The 27,055-nt window shown below is 45.5% G+C and overlaps 1 protein-coding gene across 1 annotated transcript in view; it reads right to left on the bottom strand.

The window, feature by feature from the left end:
* Positions 1–1,731: 1,731 nt before the first annotated feature.
* The window catches only part of ABCG1 (ATP binding cassette subfamily G member 1), a 168,153-nt gene continuing 142,829 nt past the window's right edge, over positions 1,732–27,055 (bottom strand). The window contains exons 9-15 of the mRNA XM_063956688.1: positions 26,259–26,404; positions 22,928–23,029; positions 21,337–21,505; positions 19,974–20,074; positions 11,015–11,173; positions 8,818–8,936; positions 1,732–6,954 (exon numbers count right to left, since the gene is read on the bottom strand). Of these exons, the coding sequence (XP_063812758.1) occupies positions 6,726–6,954; positions 8,818–8,936; positions 11,015–11,173; positions 19,974–20,074; positions 21,337–21,505; positions 22,928–23,029; positions 26,259–26,404 (1,025 nt within the window). The 3' untranslated portion in view covers positions 1,732–6,725. The remainder of the gene's footprint in view (positions 6,955–8,817; positions 8,937–11,014; positions 11,174–19,973; positions 20,075–21,336; positions 21,506–22,927; positions 23,030–26,258; positions 26,405–27,055) is intronic.

The following is a 27,055-nucleotide window of genomic DNA, read 5'->3' as shown; positions in this document are numbered from 1 at the left end:
CTAGTGGCCGCCTTCGCGCAAAACACTTGAATTTCCCCCATAGAGGCGAGGAGCAGCATTAGCTTTTTATTATATAGGATAGCTATATGCAGAGTGCATCATTTTCTATCCATTTGTCGTACAGGAAGTGTTTGTTACACAAGAAGTTTTGTTATGCAGGAAGTGCTCATGCAGCCATTGTTCTGTATATGCCTTGCAGATATTAATTACATATGAAGTTGTACAGCGCACACAGAGAACTTTACAATTACATCTCCCAAAAACACCTAATCTGCAAGCAACGATCGAAACCGGACGTCCAGATGACATGACAAATAAGCTTTATAAAACTTTTACTTATAAGCTTGAATGCTGCAACATCATTAGCAGGGGCTGAGTGCGGGTTCCCCGCACTTAGAATGATGGTGGTCACATGACCGACACCGGCATCCAACACTTTTAGGGTAAGTATTCTAACCTTTCCCCTTCATCACTCCCCCTAACCCACCCTTCCACCCTAACTCTCACCCCTCCTCACGTGCCTAGTGGAATATTCACCACTGAGCCTAACCCTAACCTCCTGTTGATACTTACGTTCGGGATGTCGACGGCTGTCGGGATTCCGGCGCCGCTGGCATCCCGTCCGTCGGAATGCCAACTACTACCCCATTAGCAGACCATTTTGTTGAATATGCATCTACTCAAGTCTTTTTATGGCAGCTGAAAGCCGATACCTACTGTACATGTGCAGATTTGTTTGCTTGGAGTCGGACTGACAGGATTCATGTACAGTTGTAGCGCACATGTAGGAGATCTGGCATAACAGCCATGCTTGGATGTTCAGTTTCACTGAGGTAATAACTTGGGACTCAGTCAGTAAGCCCTAAGTCGTTAGACGTAGTGCGAGATGCATCATCGCTTGGAGGGTGATAAAATGGAGAGAGAAAAGTACCAGCCAATCAGCTCCTAACTGTCATGTTACGGGCTGTGTTTGAAAAATGACAGTTAGGAACTGATGGGCTGGTACTTTTTCTCTCTCCATTTTATCACTCTCCAAGCGATGATGCATATCGCCTTTAGGGAGTCATTCTGACCCGATCGCATGTTGCCGTTTTTTGCAGCATAACGATCAGGTCAGAACCGCGCATGCCTCGCAGTGCGCCGGCGCATGGCCGCCCATTGCTGCGCTACGATCACCTCAGCCTGATTGACAGGCAGAGGCGGTCGATGGGCGGGAGGGGGCGAAACGGCGCAGTTTGGCCGCCGTTTCGTGGGCGTGGTCCGGCCAACGAAGGCGTGGCCGGACCTGCGGGGAGTGGCCCGCAGCGGCTGCATGACGTCACACGCAGCCACTGCGGGCCGGGGAGCAATGAGTAGCTCCCAGCCAGCACGCTAAAAGCGGGAGCTACTCTTGAAGTGCAAAGGCATCGCCGCTGTGTGATGCCTTTGCACTTCTGCGGGGGGCCGGCACAGACAAGCGGGGTGGGATAGCCCTGTGCTGGGCGTCCCCCCGCATGTCAGTGTGAATGATCGTAGCTGTGCTAAATTTAGCACAGCTACGATCACCTCGGAATGACCCCCTTAGTGTTTTCGGCTATCAGATTGTTCAGCCAAGTACACTTACCTTCCCCCACTAACCCCCTAACCCTAATCCTGCCTTCTAGCAGCCTAAACCTAACCCTTCCACCCCTGCAGCTTAACCCTAACCCCGTCCCGCTGGTGCCTATACTTAACCCCCCCCCCCCTGCTGCCTAAACCTAGACCTGCAGCTGGCAGCCCTATGACTGTGCATTGGATGCTAACACATGTGTCTCGTGCTCCCCAGACAAGCACAGGATTAATATGACAAACATTGACTTTTCCCATCCAGAATTTTCCCTTCCTGCTTTAGGCATGAGATTAGCAAAGTGTTCTTTGGACACCTGTCTAGTTACCGCTCACTGTAAAATTCATCTGTCCATCTGCGTTTGCTTATTTTCAAGGTGGTTACAAGAATAATAACCACTCCCGGGTGAGCAGGAACAGGGAGGCAGCTGCCCTTATGCAAAGCACTGGGCAGAAAAGGGAATTACTGTATCTACTCTGAGCAAATGCTGGCAATGGTGAGTCACCTAAACACAGAGGTAGGCAACCTGTGGCACACAGGCTGGCATGACACCAAGTCCCAGCACGCCCATGTGGCATACACAAGGGACTTCTTAAGGACCCGACTTCCCTCTTGTCATTACTACTGTCCCTTTCTATTAGCACCATGTACGGTATGTAAACACATCCTCAATGGTTACATTGTTTGTCTGGATTAATAAATTCAGTATAATGCTATAACTCCATCCCTCCTACATCTCTGACCTCATTCCTTTCCACTCTCCCTACTGCCCTCTCTGCTCCTCCACTGACTGCTGCCACACTCTCACTCAGATCCCCTCTTCTCATTCCTGCACACACGATTTCTCCTGTGCTGCCCCTTTTCTCTGGAACTCACTCCCTTGGTGTTTTAAACTTTCTGCCAACCTCCACTCCTTCAAATGAGCCCTCAATTCTCACTACATCATACAAGTCTATCAGCCCTCATAACTATCAACTCATCCTCTCTAACCAGTGGTGTATCTAATATGGGTGCAGCGGGAGCCGGACACCATGCAGCATCCCCCCTTTCATGTGATCAGTCGGAAAGATGGTGCCAGTGCAGGTAATTGTAGACTCTGGCACTAAGCCAGAGACTTCTCTATCTTCTTTGCATGCGCCGTTTTCCGATCATATCACATGGAACATCTCAGGTGGCACCGCCATCAGACGTAGGAAGGGGGACCGCAGCACAAATAGTGGAGGTGCTGCACATGGACCCCCCTAGACATGGGCCTCTAACCACAGGCCCCACCCTCTTCCTCAATCCACCTTCTGGCTACTTCAATCCCTCTAGACTGTAAGCCCTCAAGGCATGCTTAACTACTCTCCCAGAACAATCCTTGAAAACCTCTCCTAATTCTCAGAGAGTCCCCTCGGGCTCTCGGAAGAGTGGGCAGTCCTCCCGCATACCACCAAATTAATAGTAAAGTGGGGAGGAGGTGGAGCCAATGTGATGTGATTCTATGATAATTGCATTATTTTGGCCCTTCCCCCTCTCCGTTGACTCGCTATTCGCAGCATTTGTCACAAAGGGGGTTGCTTAATAAAACAAACGGTCCACCCCCATCACTGGCCACCTTTATCTCCTCTCTAAGGTTCCTCTCAGAGAGGAGATCACTAAGGTCTGTAAGTTTGCCTCACAGGCAGGGCCCTCTTTCTCCTAGCACTATCACTGCCACTAATGTGCAATTATCCCCTGTGTATATTATTCCCCACTGGTGACTCTGATCCTGCCTGTCCACAAAGTGGGTACAGGATCACCGAGTGCTGTCAGCCCCCTACTCTGTCCCTTTATTGCTTCCTCTACAAGCCTTACCGCGTCTTTCTATCCTTCTCCTCCTTCCCATCATCTTTGGTTGCATTATTGTGGTTTCATTTTATGTTTAACCTTTACATTAATGCTATATTTATGTTGTTGTTGTTTTTTCACTGTACGGCTCTGTGGTGCTCTCTAATTAAAGGTCGATAATAAACTAAGATTATAAAAATAATTTGATCACTGTTTCTGTCTATTTTAGTTGACTTTTTGATCCTAGACTATACTTTTGGCATAGAGGCATTATACGTAGCTATAATGACAGGAGTTTGGGCATCGTTACATGTTTACCGAATGGAAGACACAAAATAAGTGAGAACAGCCACTATCTCCTCAGTGTCTTCACAGAAGGTTATATTATACCTAAGCATTTATACTTTAGAAGGTTCCGAGTTTTCTGTTTTCCAGCTTGGTTGCCCATCACTGAGCTGATGCAACCGGATCTTTCTAAATCTTTTTAAATCTTCATGTATTTTAAAATGATTTGGCTGTAGGGTAAAAGCTAATGTATTATTCTTTTAATTCAAATCACAACTCGAAGACTTTTAGAAAGTATGACCATAGCCTGATTTTCCCACAACTAAACCCTGTGATATTAAAATCTGCCTATCTAAATATACTTAATGCTGCCTTATTTCATGGACGATGGTGGATGAATTGAGGTGTAATGGACATTCACATTTATACTACTGCTTGATTTATTTTAATTTAATGGTTATGTAGACAATTGTCCGAAGAAGCCAGGAATACATCTCATCCCTGCACGGTAATTGCAGCATTCACGTTGCGCTCGATATCAGACTGTCGCTAATTGCACTCAGGTCCTGACAAGGATGCCTTTGGATGCAGCCAGGGTCGGACTGGCCCACAGGGGTACCAGGGAAACCACCGGTAGGCCCAACTGCCTGAGGGCCCACTCCTACCTCTAGAAATCAGGTTCCAGACTATGCACTTGTATTATAGATGGTAGATATGTTGCATTACACTGCACTAAACTATTGTGTATTTCAAGCCTCTGTGGAGGCTGGCCACACCCCCTTTGTTGGCTGGCCACACCACTAAGTACTGGCCCCTATCACTGCATTGCCCCGGTGGGCCCTTCATGTCCCAGTCCGACACTGGACGCAGCTGCTGTACGAAAATATGCAAAAGCAGCAGAAGGCTCCTCCAAGCCAATGCAAACTGCTGCTGAGTCTGAAGATAGAATCACGTACGTGAACATTGGTCATCTGAATAACTTTCAGGTAACACAAGACGGCCGGGCTGTTCACGCTGCTGAGGCCAGAAAATCCCGTCCAAAGACGAAGACTCTGGCCTCGACACTCCCAGAAAACAGGGGCAACGTGGTTTCGGGAGCACTGGCCACTTTCGCCAAACTCCCGCCCCCAAATGCCGGCAGCCTTTCAATCAGGATGCGGCTTGGAACAGAGGCCTCACTAGGGTGCAAGTGAAAGATTCCATGCACGCTCCGCAGGTGCATGCTGCTAAAAGTGGCATGGCTTCACTGGAAAGGGGTGTGGCCTCATGGCCCAACCCCCATTTTTATCATTCCAGGGGTCAGAGAACTTTATCAATTGTTACCAGTATGGAAATGTGATTATGTGAAATGAGTTATCTTTTCATGAGGTCAAATGACAAATGGCAGTAATGACATTTAGGTTTTCAGTACAAATTTATTTCTCTATACAAAATGTTATATGTTCTCCGCAAATCCAAAGTATACACTCAGCAGAATCACTGGAAATATGTTGGACAAATAAAAAGGAAAATTCATTTTAAGTGCATCTTATAATCAATTACTTAAATAATAATAACAATAATAATAATAACAATAATACAAAAAAAAAATCTACTAACAGAATATCATATGCTACTGCAGTATACATGGCTGAGTTAGTGCAATTTCCTAAATGATTGCCACCATGATGGCACATACCCACAATGCACTACATGCTTGTGGTCAAGGTGAACATCGATGAGGCGGTTGGCGTGCATAACGTCTATACATGCAAGTAGCCTTCTAAATATATTCTAGCATGGAACAGCTTTGCCTAACGCGTTTCAGCAAGAACTCAGTTTCAGTGTCTTAGATTTGTGCATATCATTGAGGTAGTTTGTGTCAGTGACTGTGATTCGTACAGCGGGAAGAAGCCACAGGCCAAAGCCAACGTCTAACACGTCTGACAGCATGCTGTGACCTTGATGTTGACCAGGGACTTAATGATGAGATGAATAAAATATCATAATTATGGGTGCGGTCACTGAAAAACTGGGGCATGGCTGGACAGATTGTGGAAACGGCTGGGTGGATGGGTCATGGTGGGGATTGGTTGGCACCCGTTTTTTCTTTCTTGGGAAATAAGGATGCAAGGTGCGTTAAAGGAGTGACCAGTTTTGGAAAATTAACATTTCTGAATCCCATTCAATGCTAACAGAACCCAGTCTGATGACAAGAAACCTCAAGGTGCCATGACATACTGTAGAAAACGGAAAACATTATGTTGTCATTGTTACATAGTTATGGACTGACAGGTGAGGTCACACAACAAGGGAGAGCTGAGGTGTTTCTGGACAAGGTGTCCACTCTAAAACATGAGTATCTTGAAATGTCACCCTTATGGCCATACCATACACATTCCTTATTTGGTACTATTAGTTAATTCATTATTACAGAGACCACCCAACAGTGTTATTTTATGCAAATCTATTCGGTCTGGGACCCCAGAAAAGTTAGTAAAGTTACTTCTGGATTTTTTGTTTTGTAAAACATGAGACCAGCTCTGTGAATAAAACTCTAGATCCTTATACATTAGTGAATAATGGTGGGATTGTCAGGGCAGCATATAGCTTCTTTCAAAACTTGGCAAGAGAAGCAAAAACCTTCTTGAGAGCTATAGCATCCGAGACACTCAAGTAACACTACACATGGATCCGTAAAGAAGTAGACCTCTGCTGTCCCAGGTCCCACTAAAGCCCTATAACATAGCTGTGAGCTTCAATGACATTCTACAGGAGTCATCGGCCAACGTTTATAGAAAGAAAATTGAGTCATCAGTCTCAATGGAATACTAAACAGACTGTTCAAATTCTACAATTCCCTTCTGTTTCTTCCTAGTTAAATCTAGAAAGTATAATGAACAAATGATCCATGGATAATCTCCACAGGATTTATGAAGCTTACCGAACAAATCACCTAACCCAACAAAGTTTCAGAAAGTTGGGTCTTTGTGGTAGCCCCCGATTGGCCAAGTATAGAAGTACAACAACAATCTTCAGCAGAATTCTTCTTGAAAGTAGCACGTCTTTACCTCTCTGCCCGAATTTTGTATCGGAGTACGAAATAGGCTACGAGGCGCAGAATGACGAAGAAGACCCCAAGAATAATGAAGTCGAGGTACAGTTTGGCGTTCTCCACGTCAAGTTCCTTAAGAATAGCCTGTGACTTCTGGAAGTGGCACGTTTCATCTTTGTCGCAGTGTAGATCTTCTCTGTCAAGGCCGTAAATTGATAGAATCACCCCCTCAAATCCATATCTGCAAAAAAGATGCAATATAAGATTAGGGAGCAGTAGAATTGGAGATTTGAGGAAGAGTGCTTTGTGGCACCAACACACACACAATTTTATGCTATACAGTGTAGGCGGTATCACATGGAGGTTCTACACAGGAGGATAAAGTGTAGAATGAATGCTAACTCCCCCGTCACATGGGAGTGATTGAGCTTGGTAGAAGTGGCATGCAATATACAGTAGTCTGAGCATAACCTTCTCAAATGACAGAAGAACAGCATTCTGCCTTCGCTTCAACCTATCTCTGTTGTAGATAATGAGGGCTTTTGAATTCTTAAACTCTCCATCAGCTGAACTTATCTAATATAAAGACAAAGGGGCTTATGGGTTGGGATAAAGGGTCAGCTTTATTTATTCATAAGGGAAAAGTACGGTGGTGAAGAAAAAATGACCCTACATACATTCCCCCGCAAAAAAATAGACCTAAATGGGGACTAACTGCCGGACCATAGCATGTAATTCTCAAAAACCTAGATGAGGGCCAACTGCCAATTCATTGCAAATCACTTAAGGCATTTGGTTCTTAAACTTGATTCTCAGGACCCCAAACAGGTCACGGTTTCCAGGTCACCCGGCAGTTGTACTGTGTATCACCAACTGTCACATTTTAAAAATCAACATGTGACCTGGAAAACATGAACTGTGTGGGGTTCTGAGGACCGAATTTGAGAACCTGTGACTTAGGGTATCCAAACTCCTCTACTAATAAACACACAAGAAGCCCACCTGAACTGGTGGTAAGGGAGAATGAGCCTAACCCGTGTATTGGCGGAGAGAGCACCTCAAGATATAAAACAAGACAGCCACTGCTACCGTTCTTTCCCGCAACAAGAAAGCCATCAACTAACCAAACCATAAAAAAGTAGAGGGTGGGAGGGACCGTCCCAAGTAGCAAGACACCTCCCAGTCTTAGAAACAATAATGCAAAACTCCAAACCGCACCCGCATCTTACCCAACACACCTTGATAGGCCAGGGGACAGAAACATGCCACAACAAAGCCACCAACAACTTCTGTCTCCTTTACTTGTCTAGCTGGAATAGCACTCGTATGCCAACATGACACCACACTAAAAGATTCAATTGCCGAAGATGCGATTGTCCAAGGAGTTTGGTCAGTCCTCAGAGTATCCGATATGTGTATCTGGGCATGCCGGACATAAACTTAATAATAGGGACCCACAGGAAACAGGGTCACCTAGGCAATGGTTGGTGGGCTGGTATTTTTTAAACCAAAAAAGTATGACAAGAACCTCGACTATGTTAGATTGCAGAGTTTATTATAAGTATTATGACTAGCAGCGCTTGCTATTGTACAGTTTGCATAGGCACTATATATTTTTATGCCGTATATTAGTCTGCATTGACCAGCCTTAACAGCTGCAATGGATGTATCCATAGTTACTAGGAAGAGGTCTGGGTAAGGGAAGATTCTGTATGGAACAAGCGAGGCCAAATTCCACCTACATACTATATAGAATCCTGCAGCCCTTTGACAGTAGAATGCATGTAAGCAGTGGCTTTGAAATTCATCTCTACTTTCAACATATACTGTAGAATGAGAGAAACTGTACTGTACGTTTCACCAGCATCGCAACATAGGAACATTCAGAAATTTCAACTGCTGTATAAGTACCACATACCACATATACATCAATTGTAAATGTAAAGGAGAATGGCAGACCCATAAAGTAAATAGTCAGCATTATTAATATTTGAAGTTCTCCTGTTGATACGGATACAGTCTTGGAGGGAAATTAGACTGTAAGCTCCCCTGGGCCAGGGACTGATGTGGCTTATTGAAACATTCTTTCGTCATGCTTCCATACCTGACATATGACATGTAAGACATCCACTGAAGATAGCCAGGAATGGTGTCAAAACTGACAAAGAAGCCAGAGAAGAGGAGAACTGGGATTGCTGTCACCGGACCTACAAATGTTGCCACCTGAAAAAGGAAGTGGTCCATTAAAAACCAGCAAAAGATTCACCCCATTATCTAATTTCAATAGTCATGTTCACAGTACTATGCAAAGGGAACTACCGTATTGCTCCGCAATACTCATGGTGCACCTCCTCCATGGTCTACACGAAGACTGTGACACTCTGCCCAGCTCCTCCCTTCGGCTGGTGCAAGTGTCTGCTCTTCCAAAAACACTGCCACCAACAAACCTATTTGTACCCCTTTTATACTCAATGAGGCAGGTCGCACCAGGGAGCCTGACACAGGTGCTTCCCGGCTGTGATCCGCTTCAGGCCCCTCACCAACGCTGTTCCCAACCCAGCATATTGCTGGATTGGTGACGTCAGCAGTGACGCGGCGGGGTCGGCGCTTGTAGATCACATGATCTCCATGCGCCGCCCGTCCACACAGAGTGAACGGGAAACAGGTCGCATCAACCCGGCTTCCCGTTTACACTGCACAGTGAGCCGACTTGAACCCGTGTTCAACCCTGCAAGCTACTAGAGTTGCAATACCGGGTCACTTGACCCGGATAATTCCAACTGGGCCCTTTTGCACCAACCAACAACATGGATTATGCACGCTCATGTGCAACAACCCGTGTTATATGATGGTTGGTGTAAAAGGGGTATTATTTGTTGGGCACTGGAAATTTTGCTGTCCATACATGACCTTGGCTGAATGTTATGGTACCTGTAGGCGATATCACCCAACAGGAAGGGACATAAATATACAGATCCGGTCCTAGACACAGGCAAACTAGGCAAATGCCTTGGGCATTTGGCATGCCTAGGGGCACAAGCAGCTTCTGATAATGAAAATTATATGCAGCATGCCTATATTCTGTGTGTGACTGCGGCTGTATCTGCATATGAAATGCTATGCTACAGTGTATTCCTGGAAATCACTGTAATGTAGCATTCCGTATGCAGATACAGTCACAGTCACACACAGAATATAGGCATGCTGCATATCATTGTAATTAGCAGAGGCTGCTTGTGCATTCTAGTCACATATTATTGCAAATAAGATGCATTTTCAGCAAAAAAGGTGCCAGAAATTAGCATAGCTGGCCGGGAGCTGCCAGCTGACTCACACCAGGCATCTCCTGCTGCATGGTGTATTGAGGCAAGATTTATGAGGACACATCTGTATCCAAGCAGAGGCAGAGGTCACAGTGTTAGCGGTTGTGTGAGTGCTGCGTGCGGGTGGTTTGGTTGTGCAATAGTGTTCGGCATATGTGTAAGGGGCATTATGTGTGTTGTGTATAAATGCATTAATAATGTGCGGCATATGTGTAAGGGGCATTATGTGTATAAGGGCATTAATAAAGGTTGGCATAATGTGTATGGCGAATTATGTTTATAAGGACACTAATAATGTGTGTACTGTGTAGTATTATGTGTATAAACAAAGGCATTACTAATGAGTGGCAATATGTGTATAAGGTGCTCTACTGTGTGGCATAACATATACAAAGGGCACTACTGTGTGGTGTAATGTGAATAAAGAGCAATATGGTGTGATGTAATGTGAATAAGGGGCACAACTGTGAGGAGTAACATATAAGGTAAATTGGTACTACTGTGTGATGTAACGTGAATAAGGGACACTATTGCATGATATAATGTGAATAAAGTTGCAGTACTGTGTGACATAATTTGAATTGGGGGTACTATTTTGTGGACATGTCCTGTCCCAGCAAAAACACATACCTTTTTGGGCTGCACAGCGAATGTGCGCACTGTTCCTATTTAAAATATAAGGGGTAGAAGCACCAAAATGAGAACTGCTATGGGTGAGGGGTGATGGTGCTGGTAAATGGGTGCAGGGTCAGAGGCGGAACTAGTGGCGGTGCTAGGGGGCACCAGCCAAAATCTTGCCTAGGGCATCATATTGGCTAAGGTCGGCTCTGTAAATATACATGTATAACTTCGTCAGACCCCTGTAATCTATTCAGCTACACAATATGCATAATAGCGGACTAAAGAAATGCCCCACAATATTGTAGCACAGTGTGTGGCACAATCCTACATACTGTAACATATATAACGTGCATGTACCTGTAAGGAATTGGACGCTGCCCCTATTAGGAGCCCTAAAGATTGAGCCACTAATGATGTCATGGTTCCAAGGGCAGAAAATAAGACAAATCGCAGAGGGTCCGAAGGCTGTGCCGTCATCCAGTATACGATACTGCAGTATGCTACCGGGAACATGATCTGAAAAGAAGATACAGTCATTAAGGCGGGAACAGGCGAACGCACACTCTAAACTGCTTTCTGTGCTGTTCATCCTTTTTTCTCACCCTCTTTCTACCACACCCAGTGGCGTCACAAGGGGGGTGCGGCCCGCTCCCGGGTGTCACCCGCCGAGGGGTGACACCAAAATGCCAGCTTCTGCACTGTGACAGGAGCCGAGTGCTGCACTGTTATATTATGTGCAGCACTCGGCTCCTGTCACTGTGTAGGAGCCGGCACTGCAGGGAAAGCACTCCCAGTGAGTCAGCCCTCACCTCCCACACCCCCCCCAAGTGACAATAAAAACGGGTGTCGGGACACGAAGCCCCGCCCATTCCCACAAAGCCCCGCCCCTTTTGGGCCTTCAATGGCCTAACAACGTGTGCCACCCGTGAAGCCCCACCCCTCTAATTAAACCCTGCCCATTTCCACGCAGCCCTGCCCCCTTTTCCCAGCCGCCACCCCGGGTGTTAAGGAGGTGAGTGACGCCTCTGACCACACCCATCACGTTTGCCTACAGTACATGTGATATAAGTCCAGATTTATCAAGCCTTGGGGAGTGATAAATTGCACGGTAGTAAAGTACCAGTCAATCAGCTCCTAACTGCTATGTTACAGGTTGTGTTTGAAAAATGACAGAGAGGAGCTGATTGGTTGGTACTTTATCACTGTGCAATTTATCACCCTCCAAGGCTTAATAAATCTGGACCTAGTAAAGAAAATAGATCCAATAATACATCCGCTCAAGACATGATTCCAGCAAGAGATAGAAGAGAGCTGCAGAATACTCTAGATCAGTGATTTTCAACCTTTTTTAACTCGCGGCACACCGAACAATATTTTAAAATTGCCAAGGCACACCATCAGTTCCCCACAGAAAAAAATAAAAAACACACATTGGCCCTCATAGTAAAAACAAAAATCCATCCATACATTGGCCTACACAGAAAAAACAATCACATTGCTCCCCCCATAAATCCTATTGCTCCCCGCATAAATCCTATTGCTCCCCACATGAATTATTCACATTGTTCCCCCCATAAATCCTTATTCTACCCACATGAATCCTATTGTTCCCCACAGGAGAAATAAAATAACAAATATTAGCCCCTATCGGTCAGCTGTCCTCCTCCCTGTCCCTCAGTGGCGGGGATTGTTCACAGTGGAGTGCTGCAAATACTGAGCAGCGGGTGGTCGGGCAGGTCTGGAAGTGGGTGGGCAAGGAAATCTGTGTATTCAGGCAGGAACTGGAAGATGTGTATTAGAGATGAGCGCCTGAAATTTTTCGGGTTTTGTGTTTTGGTTTTGGGTTCGGTTCCGCGGCCGTGTTTTGGGTTCGACCGCGTTTTGGCAAAACCTCACCGAATTTTTTTTGTCGGATTCGGGTGTGTTTTGGATTCGGGTGTTTTTTTCAAAAAACCCTAAAAAACAGCTTAAATCATAGAATTTGGGGGTCATTTTGATCCCATATTATTATTAACCTCAAAAACCATAATTTCCACTCATTTTCAGTCTATTCTGAATACCTCACACCTCACAATATTATTTTTAGTCCTAAAATTTGCACCGAGGTCGCTGGATGACTAAGCTAAGCGACCCTAGTGGCCGACACAAACACCTGGCCCATCTAGGAGTGGCACTGCAGTGTCACGCAGGATGGCCCTTCCAAAAAACACTCCCCAAACAGCACATGACGCAAAGAAAAAAAGAGGTGCAATGAGGTAGCTGTGTGACTAAGCTCAGCGACCCAAGTGCCCGACACAAACACCTGGCCCATCTAGGAGTGGCACTGCAGTGTCACGCAGGATGTCCCTTCCAAAAAACCCTCCCCAAACAGCACATGACGCAAAGAAAAAAAGAGGCGCAATGAGGTAGCTGTGTGAGTAAGATTAGCGACCCTAGTGGCCGACACAAACACCGGGCCCATCTAGGAGTGGCACTGCAGTGTCACGCAGGATGTCCCTTCCAAAAAACCCTCCCCAAACAGCACATGACGCAAAGAAAAATAAAAGAAAAAAGAGGTGCAAGATGGAATTGTCCTTGGGCCCTCCCACCCACCCTTATGTTGTATAAACAGGACATGCACACTTTAACAGACCCATCATTTCAGTGACAGGGTCTGCCACACGACTGTGACTGATATGACGGGTTGGTTTGGACCCCCACCAAAAAAGAAGCAATTAATCTCTCCTTGCACAAACTGGCTCTACAGAGGCAAGATGTCCACCTCATCATCATCCTCCGATATATCACCGTGTACATCCCCCTCCTCACAAATTATCAATTCGTCCCCACTGGAATCCACCATCTCAGCTCCCTGTGTACTTTGTGGAGGCAATTGCTGCTGGTCAATGTCTCCGCGGAGGAATTGATTATAATTCATTTTAATGAACATCATCTTCTCCACATTTTCTGGATGTAACCTCGTACGCCGATTGCTGACAAGGTGAGCGGCGGCACTAAACACTCTTTCGGAGTACACACTTGTGGGAGGGCAACTTAGGTAGAATAAAGCCAGTTTGTGCAAGGGCCTCCAAATTGCCTCTTTTTCCTGCCAGTATAAGTACGGACTGTGTGACGTGCCTACTTGGATGCGGTCACTCATATAATCCTCCACCATTCTTTCAATGTTGAGAGAATCATATGCAGTGACAGTAGACGACATGTCCGTAATCGTTGTCAGGTCCTTCAGTCCGGACCAGATGTCAGCATCAGCAGTCGCTCCAGACTGCCCTGCATCACCGCCAGCGGGTGGGCTCGGAATTCTGAGCCTTTTCCTCGCACCCCCAGTTGCGGGAGAATGTGAAGGAGGAGATGTTGACAGGTCGCGTTCCGCTTGACTTGACAATTTTGTCACCAGCAGGTCTTTGCACCCCAGCAGACTTGTGTCTGCCGGAAAGAGAGATCCAAGGTAGGTTTTAAATCTAGGATCGAGCACGGTGGCCAAAATGTAGTGCTCTGATTTCAACAGATTGACCACCCGTGAATCCTTGTTAAGCGAATTAAGGGCTGCATCCACAAGTCCCACATGCCTAGCGGAATCGCTCCCTTTTAGCTCCTTCTTCAATGCCTCCAGCTTCTTCTGCAAAAGCCTGATGAGGGGAATGACCTGACTCAGGCTGGCAGTGTCTGAACTGACTTCACGTGTGGCAAGTTCAAAGGGCATCAGAACCTTGCACAACGTTGAAATCATTCTCCACTGCACTTGAGACAGGTGCATTCCACCTCCTATATCGTGCTCAATTGTATAGGCTTGAATGGCCTTTTGCTGCTCCTCCAACCTCTGAAGCATATAGAGGGTTGAATTCCACCTCGTTACCACTTCTTGCTTCAGATGATGGCAGGGCAGGTTCAGTAGTTTTTGGTGGTGCTCCAGTCTTCTGTACGTGGTGCCTGTACGCCGAAAGTGTCCCGCAATTCTTCTGGCCACCGACAGCATCTCTTGCACGCCCCTGTCGTTTTTTAAAAAATTCTGCACCACCAAATTCAAGGTATGTGCAAAACATGGGACGTGCTGGAATTGGCCCAGATTTAATGCACACACAATATTGCTGGCGTTGTCCGATGCCACAAATCCACAGGAGAGTCCAATTGGGGTAAGCCATTCTGCGATGATCTTCCTCAGTTGCCGTAAGAGGATTTCAGCTGTGTGCGTATTCTGGAAAGCGGTGATACAAAGCGTAGCCTGCCTAGGAAAGAGTTGGCGTTTGCGAGATGCTGCTACTGGTGCCGCCGCTGCTGTTCTTGCGGCGGGAGTCCATACATCTACCCAGTGGGCTGTCACAGTCATATAGTCCTGACCCTGCCCTGCTCCACTTGTCCACATGTCCGTGGTTAAGTGGACATTGGGTACAACTGCATTTTTTAGGACACTGGTGAGTCTTTTTCTGACGTCCGTGTACATTCTCGGTATTGCCTGCCTACAGAAGTGGAACCTAGATGGTATTTGGTAACGGGGGCACACTGCCTCAATAAATTGTCTAGTTCCCTGTGAACTAACGGCGGATACCGGACGCACGTCTAACACCAACATAGTTGTCAAGGACTCAGTTATCCGCTTTGCAACAGGATGACTGCTGTGATATTTCATCTTCCTCGCAAAGGACTGTTGGACAGTCAATTGCTTACTGGAAGTAGTACAAGTGGGCTTACGACTTCCCCTCTGGGATGACCATCGACTCCCAGCAGCAACAACAGCAGCGCCAGCAGCAGTAGGCGTTACACGCAAGGATGCATCGGAGGAATCCCAGGCAGGAGAGGACTCGTCAGAATTGCCAGTGACATGGCCTGCAGGACTATTGGCATTCCTGGGGAAGGAGGAAATTGACACTGAGGTAGTTGGTGGGGTGGTTTGCGTGAGCTTGGTTACAAGAGGAAGGGATTTACTGGTCAGTGGACTGCTTCCGCTGTCGGCCCAAGTTTTTGAACTTGTCACTGACTTATTATGAATGCGCTGCAGGTGACGTATAAGGGAGGATGTTCCGAGGTGGTTAACGTCCTTACCCCTACTTATTACAGCTTGACAAAGGGAACACACGGCTTAACACCTGTTGTCCGCATTTCTGGTGAAATACTTCCACACCGAAGAGCTGATTTTTTTGGTATTTTCACCAGGCATGTCAACGGCCCTATTCCTCCCACGGACAACAGGTGTCTCCCCGGGTGCCTGACTTAAACAAACCACCTCACCATCAGAATCCTCCTGGTCAATTTCCTCCCCAGCGCCAGCAACACCCATATCCTCCTCATCCTGGTGTACTTCAACACTGACATCTTCAATCTGACTATCAGGAACTGGACTGCGGGTGCTCCTTCCAGCACTTGCAGGGGGCGTGCAAATGGTGGAATGCGCATGCTCTTCACGTCCAGTGTTGGGAAGGTCAGGCATCGCAACCGACACAATTGGACTCTCCTTGTGGATTTGGGATTTCGAAGAACGCACAGTTCTTTGCGGTGCTACTGCTTTTGCCAGCTTGAGTCTTTTCATTTTTCTAGCGAGAGGCTGAGTGCCTCCATCCTCATGTGAAGCTGAACCACTAGCCATGAACATAGGCCAGGGCCTCAGCCGTTCCTTGCCACTCCGTGTGGTAAATGGCATATTGGCAAGTTTACGCTTCTCCTCCGACAATTTTATTTTAGGTTTTGGAGTCCTTTTTTTACTGATATTTGGTGTTTTGGATTTGACATGCTCTGTACTATGACATTGGGCATCGGCCTTGGCAGACGACGTTGCTGGCATTTCATCGTCTCAGCACGAGGTGGAAGTGGATCTTGATCTTTCCCTAATTTTGGAACCTCAACATTTTTTTTCTCCATATTTTAATAGGCACAACTAAAAGGCACCTCAGGTAAACAATGGAGATGGATGGATACTAGTATACAATTATGGATGGACTGCCGAGTGCCGACACAGAGGTAGCTACAGCCGTGGACTACCGTACTGTACTGTGTCTGCTGCTAATATAGACTGGTTGATAAAGAGATGTAGTAGTAGTATGTATGTATAAAGAAGAAAGAAAAAAAAACCACGGGTAGGTGGTATACAATTATGGACGGACTGCCGAGTGCCGACACAGAGGTAGCTACAGCCGTGGACTACCGTACTGTACTGTGTCTGCTGCTAATATAGACTGGTTGATAAAGAGATGTAGTAGTAGTATGTATGTATAAAGAAGAAAGAAAAAAAAACCACGGGTAGGTGGTATACAATTATGGACGGACTGCCCAGTGCCAACACAGAGGTAGCTACAGCCGTGGACTACCGTACTGTACTGTGTCTGCTGCTAATATAGACTGGTTGATAAAGAGATGTAGTAGTAGTATGTATGTATAAAGAAGAAAGAAAAAAAAACCACGGGTAGGTGGTATACAATTATGGACGGACTGCCGAGTGCCGACACAGAGGTAGCTACAGCCGTGGACTACCGTACTGTACTGTGTCTGCTGCTAATATAGACTGGTTGATAAAGAGATGTAGTAGTAGTATGTATGTATAAAGAAGAAAGAAAAAAAAACCACGGGTAGGTGGTATACAATTATGGACGGACTGCCCAGTGCCGACACAGAGGTAGCTACAGCCGTGGACTACCGTACTGTACTGTGTCTGCTGCTAATATAGACTGGTTGATAAAGAGATGTAGTAGTAGTATGTATGTATAAAGAAGAAAGAAAAAAAAACCACGGGTAGGTGGTATACAATTATGGACGGACTGCCCAGTGCCGACACAGAGGTAGCTACAGCCGTGGACTACCGTACTGTACTGTGTCTGCTGCTAATATAGACTGGTTGATAAAGAGATGTAGTAGTAGTAGTATGTATGTATAAAGAAGAAAGAAAAAAAAACCACGGGTAGGTGGTATACAATTATGGACGGACTGCCCAGTGCCGACACAGAGGTAGCTACAGCCGTGGACTACCGTACTGTACTGTGTCTACTGCTAATATAGACTGGTTGATAAAGAGATGTAGTAGTAGTATGTATGTATAAAGAAGAAAGAAAAAAAAACCACGGGTAGGTGGTATACAATTATGGACGGACTGCCCAGTGCCGACACAGAGGTAGCTACAGCCGTGGACTACCGTACTGTACTGTGTCTGCTGCTAATATAGACTGGTTGATAAAGAGATGTAGTAGTAGTAGTATGTATGTATAAAGAAGAAAGAAAAAAAAAACACGGGTAGGTGGTATACAATTATGGATGGACTGCCGAGTGCCGACACAGAGGTAGCTACAGCCGTGGACTACCGTACTGTACTGTGTCTGCTGCTAATATAGACTGGTTGATAAAGAGATGTAGTAGTAGTATGTATGTATAAAGAAGAAAGAAAAAAAAGCCACGGGTAGGTGGTATACAATTATGGACGGACTGCCGAGTGCCGACACAGAGGTAGCTACAGCCGTGAACTACCGTACTGTGTCTGCTGCGACTGGATGATAAATAATGATATAAAAAATATATATATATCACTACTGCAGCCGGACAGGTATATATTATATAATGACGGACCTGCTGGACACTGTCTGTCAGCAGAATGAGTTTTTATAGAATAAAAAAAAAAACACCACACAAGTGAAGTCACACGACGAGTGTTTAACTTTTTCAGGCAATCACAATATAGTATACTATACTACTAACTATACTGGTGGTCAGTGTGGTCAGGTCACTGGTCAGTCACACTGGCAGTGGCACTCCTGCAGCAAAAGTGTGCACTGTTTAATTTTAATAATAATATGTACTCCTGGCTCCTGCTATAACCTATAACTGGCACTGCAGTGCTCCCCAGTCTCCCCCACAATTATAAGATGTGTGAGCTGAGCACAGTCAGATACGAGTGTTTAACTTTTTCAGGCAATCACAATATAGTATACTATACTACTAACTATACTGGTGGTCAGTGTGGTCAGGTCACTGGTCAGTCACACTGGCAGTGGCACTCCTGCAGCAAAAGTGTGCACTGTTTAATTTTAATAATAATATGTACTCCTGGCTCCTGCTATAACCTATAACTGGCACTGCAGTGCTCCCCAGTCTCCCCCACAATTATAAGATGTGTGAGCTGAGCACAGTCAGATATATACATAGATGATGCAGCACACTGGGCTGAGCAGTGCACACAGATATGGTATGTGACTGAGTCACTGTGTATCGTTTTTTTCAGGCAGAGAACGGATATATTAAATAAAACTGCACTGTCTGGTGGTCACTGTGGTCAGTCACTAGTAAACTCTGCACTCTCTACAGTTCTACAGTACTCCTAAGCTCCAGTAAATCAGGTCAATCTCTCTCTCTCTCTCTTCTAATCTAAATGGAGAGGACGCCAGCCACGTCCTCTCCCTATCAATCTCAATGCACGTGTGAAAATGGCGGCGACGTGCGGCTCCTTATATAGAATCCGAGTCTCGCGAGAATCCGACAGCGTCATGATGACGTTCGGGCGCGCTCGGGTTAACCGAGCAAGGCGGGAAGATCCGAGTCGCTCGGACCCGTGAAAAAAAACATGAAGTTCGTGCGGGTTCGGATTCAGAGAAACCGAACCCGCTCATCTCTAATGTGTATGCAGGCGGGTGGGCTGGCTGGGTGGTGAGATGCGGCGGCGTGACCTATGATATCACACCGCCGCGTTTTCAAAGCATACGTCACGGCCGGATCATGACTGATCCTCTAAGAAGAGCCTGGGCCAACAGTTCACTCTGAAGGTGCAGGAAGCTGCTCTGGCTCCGCGGCACACCTTGCAACTGGTCGCGGCACACTAGTGTGCCACGGCACACTGGTTGAAAAAGCCTGCTCTAGATGGTACATTTCAATGTGAAATGCGTCTTGGGACTTAGGGGTACATGTAATAAGCAGTGATAAAAGTGAAGAAGTGAGCCAGTGGAGAAGTTGCCCGTGGCAACCAATCAGCTGCTCTGTACACTTTTATAGTATGCAAATAATAACTGTTACGTTAATGCTGATTGGTTGCCATGGGCAACTTCTCCGCTGGCTCACTTCTCCACTTTTATCACTGCTTAGTACAGCTCCCCATTAGTCTTTTACAGTACATTTTTAGCTGGAATGATGTCTTGTCTTAGTAAATACTCATTTATTTTATTTTGTCCATTGTCTCATTTTGTTTTGCATTGTTATTTCTTACCAATGAAATGTATCATTGCTGCATATATATACTTTATTGTTTTCATACTGTAATATGGATGACCTCATGTACCAAACATATTTAATGACCTATTAACTTCATTACATCCCGCCCCATGTTTGCATTTGTATGGAATGCATCAATTACCTGGAACGGAACGTCCGCCATTGTCTTGGCTAAGTAGTATGCCTTTAGGCTATACCAGTAGTTGAGATGCTCTCTGAGAAACACTCCCATTTCCAGTGGAACTGGTTATAAACAAGGGGGAAAGAGATTCGTATCAGACAGATATCACTGATTTACATCCATTGTTGCTGCTGATATTCCACAGAAGCTAGACTGCTACAAGCTACCTACCCCGGGTGCTGCATCCACAGAAGCTGCACTGCTACAGGGTGCCTGCCCCGGGTGCTGCATCCACAGAAGCTGGACTGCTACAAGCTGCCTACCCCGGGTGCTGCATCCACAGAAGCTGGACTGCCACAGGGTGCCTGCACCGGGTGCTGCATCCACAGAAGCTGGACTGCTACAGGGTGCCTGCACCGGGTGCTGCATCCACAGAAGCTGGACTGCTACAGGCTGCCTACCCCGGGTGCTGCATCCACAGAAGCTGGACTGCTACAGGGTGCCTGCCCCTGGTGCTGCATATACAAGAAGCTGGACTGCTACAGGATGCCTGCCCCTGGTGCTGCATCCACAGAAGCTGGACTGCTACAGGCTGCCAACCCCGGGTGCTGCATCCACAGAAGCTGGACTGCTACAGGCTGCCAACCCCGGGTGCTGCATCCACAGAAGCTGGACTGCTACAGGCTGCCAACCCCGGGTGCTGCATCCACAGAAGCTGGACTGATACAGGATGCCTGCCCCTGGTGCTGCATCCACAGAAGCTGGACTGCTACAATGTACCTACCCCTGGTGCTACATGTAGATACAGTTTAGGGGAAAGTGAATTGTGAAGTAAGATTCTATTCTTAGCAACCGGAAAATTCACCTTATCATCAGACCCAGGTTTGCTGTTGTGAAACTATACATCCCAGCATGCCCTGGCACAGTTTTTCTATAAAGGGCATTCTGAAATGTGTAGTTCAGCTGCAGCTGGAGGGCCGCTTATTGCCCACCCCTGCTCTAAGTAGTTATCTTAGTAGACTCATCAGTTTACATCTCAAGCTGAATACAATTATTACTCTGCCTGTGACAAGATTTCCATTTGCTGAGTAGCAGAAAGCACATGAAAACTTGACTGGATTTAAAAGTAGGGATCATTGATACCTGCGACAGGCAGAGGAAACTTACATATGGGAGATATAAAAACTAGAAAAATGGTCATTTTCTACAGATGGAACCTTTTCTCTGTTGGTCACACTGTAGATATGTTTTATATTGCCAATGAATGGATCCGTGACATAGGCTCAGAAACCAGAACATCTAGTAAAGCAACTGGAATTCCGCCTGCAGTAGCTTTCTTCCAGACACACAATCCCAAGTGTGACATATGACAGCAGATACTCACAGGTGAGGACAGTCGGCATAAGAGCTGCAAACATCAGGAACAGCATGGAGAAGAAGAGAAAGCCAGAGTTGCTTAAGACTTTTTTAGCCTCGTTACCGATCCCCAGGTAGAGTAATCCTATTAGTATCCCAATTCCTATGTGTGATGTGATACGCAGATGGGTCAGCACCTAGAATGAGAAGGAAATTACAGTTTTTCCAACACCTACGACCTTAGCAGGATCTACTGGTTAAACTGCTTGCAGAGTCTTGTGGGGGTGCAGTTCTGTATCAGTCTATTTTTAGATGCACCATCAGTGCACCACCAAAATGTGCACCAACCCTACTGCAGGTGTAACTTCACCTCTTACTTCCATCAGCTTGATTACAGCACTTACATACATTATACTTTGTTGTTGTTTGTGACATTATAAAAAGCAAATGTTACAATTTACAGTACGGAGTGTGTCTGATGCCTGTATTGTGGTGTTAGCACACAAAGTACTTTGCCCATTCTTTGCAAGCCATTCAGATCAAACATTTCCATAGTCATAGAAACTGTTTTGTCATCACTAGGCAGGTAGTCTAAATCTGCTTACTTGAGTGATCAACGAGGCAGCTCCCATTTCTTATATAACTAGTTAAAAGCCTGTCAAAAATGAAGGACACCAGGGCTGGATTATAGGCGGTTGCTACTCACACGGAAGCTGCCGGGTTTCTGGAAGTCCTGCTACTAGGGGCCGGGGCTCTGTCATGCTGCTGCACTATATACGCCAGTGCTGGCACGTGTAAGCTCACCAGTCCCCACACAGCTCCCGGCCAGTCTGCGGGTAGAGGACACCAGTAGCCACCAGCAGCCGGCAAGAGGGGTCTGTGCATGGCCTGTGTGGGGTGTGGGAGGGCGAGCTCAGGAGCACGCCCCCCCCTGCCGGCATGCAGTATATATATAAAGCAGCTGAGCCGGTTATCTGCCTCCTCCATATCTCTCCCAACCCCTCCCCCTCTCTCTTCTCCCCAGTCCCTATCTGCCCCTATGCCCCCCTCACTATCCCCAGTCTCTATCTGTCCCAACCCACCAGCCCTTTCTTTTTCTCCCCCAGTCCCTATCTGCCCCTACCCCACTCTCCAACCCCCAGTCCCTATCTGCCCCTACCACACTCTCCACACACCCCCAGTCCCTATCTGCCCCTACCCACCCTCTCTCTCTCTCTCTCTCTCTCTCTCTCCTCAGCCACCTCTCTCCATATGCAGCAGGTGTGAAACAGTCAGATCATTATAATCATTAATATTAGCAGCTGTAGGGTAGGAGGCTGTAACATCTCCCTGCAGTATCACTTTCACTTTCAGCTGTGAGTTATTTGGTGCGTGTGGTGGCCTCTAGTGGCCACCGGTGCACATAACAGAGGTGAGGAGCAGCCTTAGCCTTTTATTATATAGAATTTATGCGAGATTAAGCAGGCAAGGATTACTTTTCAAAATACAAACTAATATATGAGATAAACAGAAGATGCACGTTAAGAATGACAAAGGAAAGGGCACTGTCCATAAGAGCTTTCAATCCGTTGTTATAGTATATGGATTATATAATGCTTACGGTGTGAGCAGGAACTCACCGAGTCTCTCATGATGCTGAGACAGGTCCTCTTAAACAGAATACAGAACTGAGTGAGGCAGCTGGCTGAGAAACTGTGGCATCCTTCTGTGGGTGAGGAGTCCTGCAAGTAATACGAGGGGTCAGACTTCCAAACTACAGTACAGAGATGTCAAGTAAATATATCATGTTCATACATTACACATTTATAATGGCAATCAGGGTATTTGCAATGATTACAGTACAACGTCTGTATGAAACATCTACAATTGTAACAGAGAGAGTTTGTACCTTCAGATAACTTCTACATGCACACCTGCAACTTTACTATGGCCTGATTCACATTTGTACATAAATCCGATGGTTACATACAAATCCAATGTTTGGGGAATTGCGTATGCGCAGGACCTGTTCTGTGCAGGAATTCCTATGGCCAGTCTGAGTAAGCTTCGGCTTACGTAAACTGGCCAAGAGCTGTGACCGCCTTCCGATGTAGCACTCAGAACGCAGATGCTGGCAGGAGGCATCTATGTGGGTAATTCAGACCTGGTCGTAGCAGCAAATTTGTTAGCAGTTGGGCAAAACCATGTGCACTGAGGGGGGGGGGGGGGGGGGGGCAGATGTAACATGTGCAGAGAGAGGTAGATTTGGGAGGGTTATATTGTTTCTGTGCAGGGTAAATACTGGCTGCTTTATTTTTACACTGCAATTTAGATTGAACACACCCCACTGTGCTGGATGATGTAATCATATTGCTGAAAAGCACAGATGAAGTCAGACGGGCATTTGGTAAAAGATGAAGAAGTCACTTAATTCAAATTAGTCACGTAGCTTACACATGTGCGCTCACGGGAGCTGGCAGAGATGAACACACTCTGGGGTATGATGATTAACATTCTAATATTCCGATTGGCTACTTGCTGATTCAACCCTTCCTCCCCCACCTACTGCATGTCACCTGCTATAATAAACGACCACCACAAGGACAGAAAAACAAACGGGGGTCTATTTACTAAGCCTTGGAGATAGTTAAGGTGGACGGAGATAAGGTACCAGCCAATCAGCTCTTTACTGCCATGTCACAGGCTGTGTTTGAAAAATGACAGTTATGAGCTGATTGGCTGGTACTTTATCTCCATCCGAGGCTTAGTAAACAGACTCCATGATGTTTGTTCAAACAATATTATGTTTATTATTTAAAATGAAGAAATAAATGGAGTAATAAAATATATATATTTTTTTCTTCTTCAGAAAATGAGTTAATACAATTTAGATTTTATAGAACATGTTGAACTCCACAGTTTTATACATTAAGGATTTCCGTGATTACAGCCCACTACATTGTTTGGGAGAGGGTCTGGGATATAATTGAGAGATGGACGCTAAAGCCACCGCTAGGAATTTCAACAAGGCAGCTGTTCAAAACGATCCAAATGGGATTTGTATTGAGATGTCAAACTGCCAGCTTTACAAATCCAAGCAATGGCTTAGAAAGACCCAGCATCTGAGGGAGAATATCAGAACTCTGAGACAGTGGAGTCATTGGGTCTACTTACGGATTGCAACACATCCTCAAAACACTCGGGACATACTGTACCTGCATTTCAGCAGACACTCCACCATTAACTCCCAGAAATGCTCCCTGACTGTAAATCACGCTGCGGTTAAATCCTCACTACCACCTCTTACCACCCATCAGAGATGGCAGAGGCCAAGGGGTAAATTTACTAAGATCCCGATTTTATTGGAGATTGCATTTTCGGCCGAATTTACCAAACACAAATCTCTGCAGATTTTAACCAATTCTTACTGAGGTTCACGGCTGACCACACATGTACGAATACATAGACCATCGGTCAGACACGGTTCGGTTTTCACATACACCTTACAGAACACGGGAATTTACCAAGGCAAGGATTCGTATTCTTAATCATGCAATAGTCACGTGGTGACCCACAAGTAGAAGACAATATCTGATCTAATTTACACTTGGGCTATCAGCCCAGCATTCACTGCTCCGGAATGCCAGGGACAGCCCCCCAACTAGTCAGCCCTGGCTCTTGGGTGCCTGGAGGTGGGGGACCCCTTTATTGGGTGGTCCCCACTCCCCCTGGGAACCCCAGCCAGGGCTGACTAGTTGTGGGGGGGAATGCCACAGCCACAGGGACCTGTATAAATGTATCCCCCCGATGTGGTATTATCTTTTTGACTAGTAGAGCCCTGTGCTGGTTTCAAAAATACTGGGGACCTCTATATCCTTTTCCCCCCCATATTTTTAGAACCAGTAAGGTCCAATAACCCGGTGCTGGTTCTTAAAATACTGGTGACCCCTTCTTATTGTTTTGCTGGTATTTTAAGAACCAGGCCCGTCTCATAGAGCACGGGGGGAAGGAATAGAGGAAGGGGGACCCCACATAGTTTTTTTTCTGTTTTTTAACTGTTTCAAAACCCAACACAATGAAGCCCTGAACGGATCTCACTGATCCGGCCGGGCTTCATGCCTTCATGTTCGGCAGTGTTTGACTACACTCCCCTGTAAAACACTGCTCTGCATCGACATTGGAAAACTGGAATTGAACAAACACGTGAGCTCACTGTTGTTTATAAAAAGTTGCAATCTAACACGGCCAATATTAGCCAAGATTGATCTCGGTAAAAAAACATCTGGAGCTTAGTAAATGTACCTCTAAGACTGCAGAGCAATTTAAACATCTTTGGGATAGGCATATGAATATCCTTACAAAGAACTAAAGATCAAAAAGGGTTAAGGATAAAAAAAGGGGACGACTAGATGGGCCAAGTGGTTCTTATCTGCAGTTACATTCTAAGTTTCTATGTAACTTGAGGCACGCACAGTGCAACTTGTATTCCCTATGTAGGTTCCAATCCCTTTTGTCCTATGCATAGTGATTAATGCAACAGGTGCTGGGACTCTAATTGAGCACACTTAAAAATTAATAACTACTGAGTGGACCTAAGTTGTTTTTATTGAAAAATGGCAGCAGTATTAGACATCAAGTTAATCAATAGAATATTTGCTTTGTGAATACAAAACATATAATAAAGTCCCAGAGCAAAAAAAAAAAAAAAATCTTGAAAATGCCTGCTTTGATGGTGACCCTGTAACTTGCATTAATGAAAGCCTGAACTATAAAGAATACCTGTAATGAATTCAGTAAACAAGTTTAGATATTGACTGCTATTTGTATATTACTACACTATACTGTATATTGGAACAAATATTTGCACACCATCTAAATAATGAAAATGGTCCACACACCATTTTCCGATGGAGTGTTTCCAGGCATTTCTGTTAAATCTGTAGGATATTTAATTGTTTTTTTTTGTTTTACCTCATCAGATGGTTTGTGCCACATGTATAGGTTGGGTTCATTCTCTCCACAATGGTCCATTTTCTGATCGGACACACGCATGTCTTGTACGGCTCTTACAAGACGAGGGTTCTGGTCTCCGTACTCTCCTGAGGCTACTTCCATTACTACAGGTAGAGGGAGAAAAAAATGGTCTATCATTATCTCCTTTTCCATACCTCTTAGGAGGGAAAACAAATATGGCTGCTACGTTCTCACAGTTCTCAAAATGATGTAATGGCTGAATAGCTAGAAAGATGTGAAGAAAGTCACAGAGTAGATACAAAACATTATCTGACACAGCTAGTGTGTTACACAGACACACGGTTACAGCTCTCATAGTGTCTTGTTATGGCAGAGGGAGGAGAGGGACGGGGAGGATGTCACAGTAAAAATTGGTTCCCAAGGTAGACACACAACACTCAGAAAAAAAACAATTTAATTATAAATGTTTAATAGCAGTCTAAACAAACAAACCAAGGTAACGTCTAAATATTTTATATCAAATAGCCTACAAGTATCACATTTAAAATAGAAGAGACAAGTAGCATGTTATAATTTGCAAAATACAGTACTGTACTGTACATGTAGCAAAACTCTTCTGAAACAAAGTATACAAGCCTGCAGTATGACCATTAACCACCAGGGTGCGATAGCACACCAAGAATAAGCTACAGTAAATTCTAGTCTGCACATCTGTTTTCATTGTCTGCACTCTGCTCATAATTACTGCTTTATAAGTGATATTTGTATTAATTAATTTACAAAACATCCGGAAC

Source organism: Pseudophryne corroboree, chromosome 2, assembly GCF_028390025.1.
Source record: "Pseudophryne corroboree isolate aPseCor3 chromosome 2, aPseCor3.hap2, whole genome shotgun sequence".
In the NCBI taxonomy this organism is placed as follows: Eukaryota; Metazoa; Chordata; class Amphibia; order Anura; family Myobatrachidae; genus Pseudophryne; species Pseudophryne corroboree.
The sequence above is the reverse complement of the archived record's forward strand: the minus strand, read 5'-3'. Positions and strand labels throughout refer to the sequence as shown.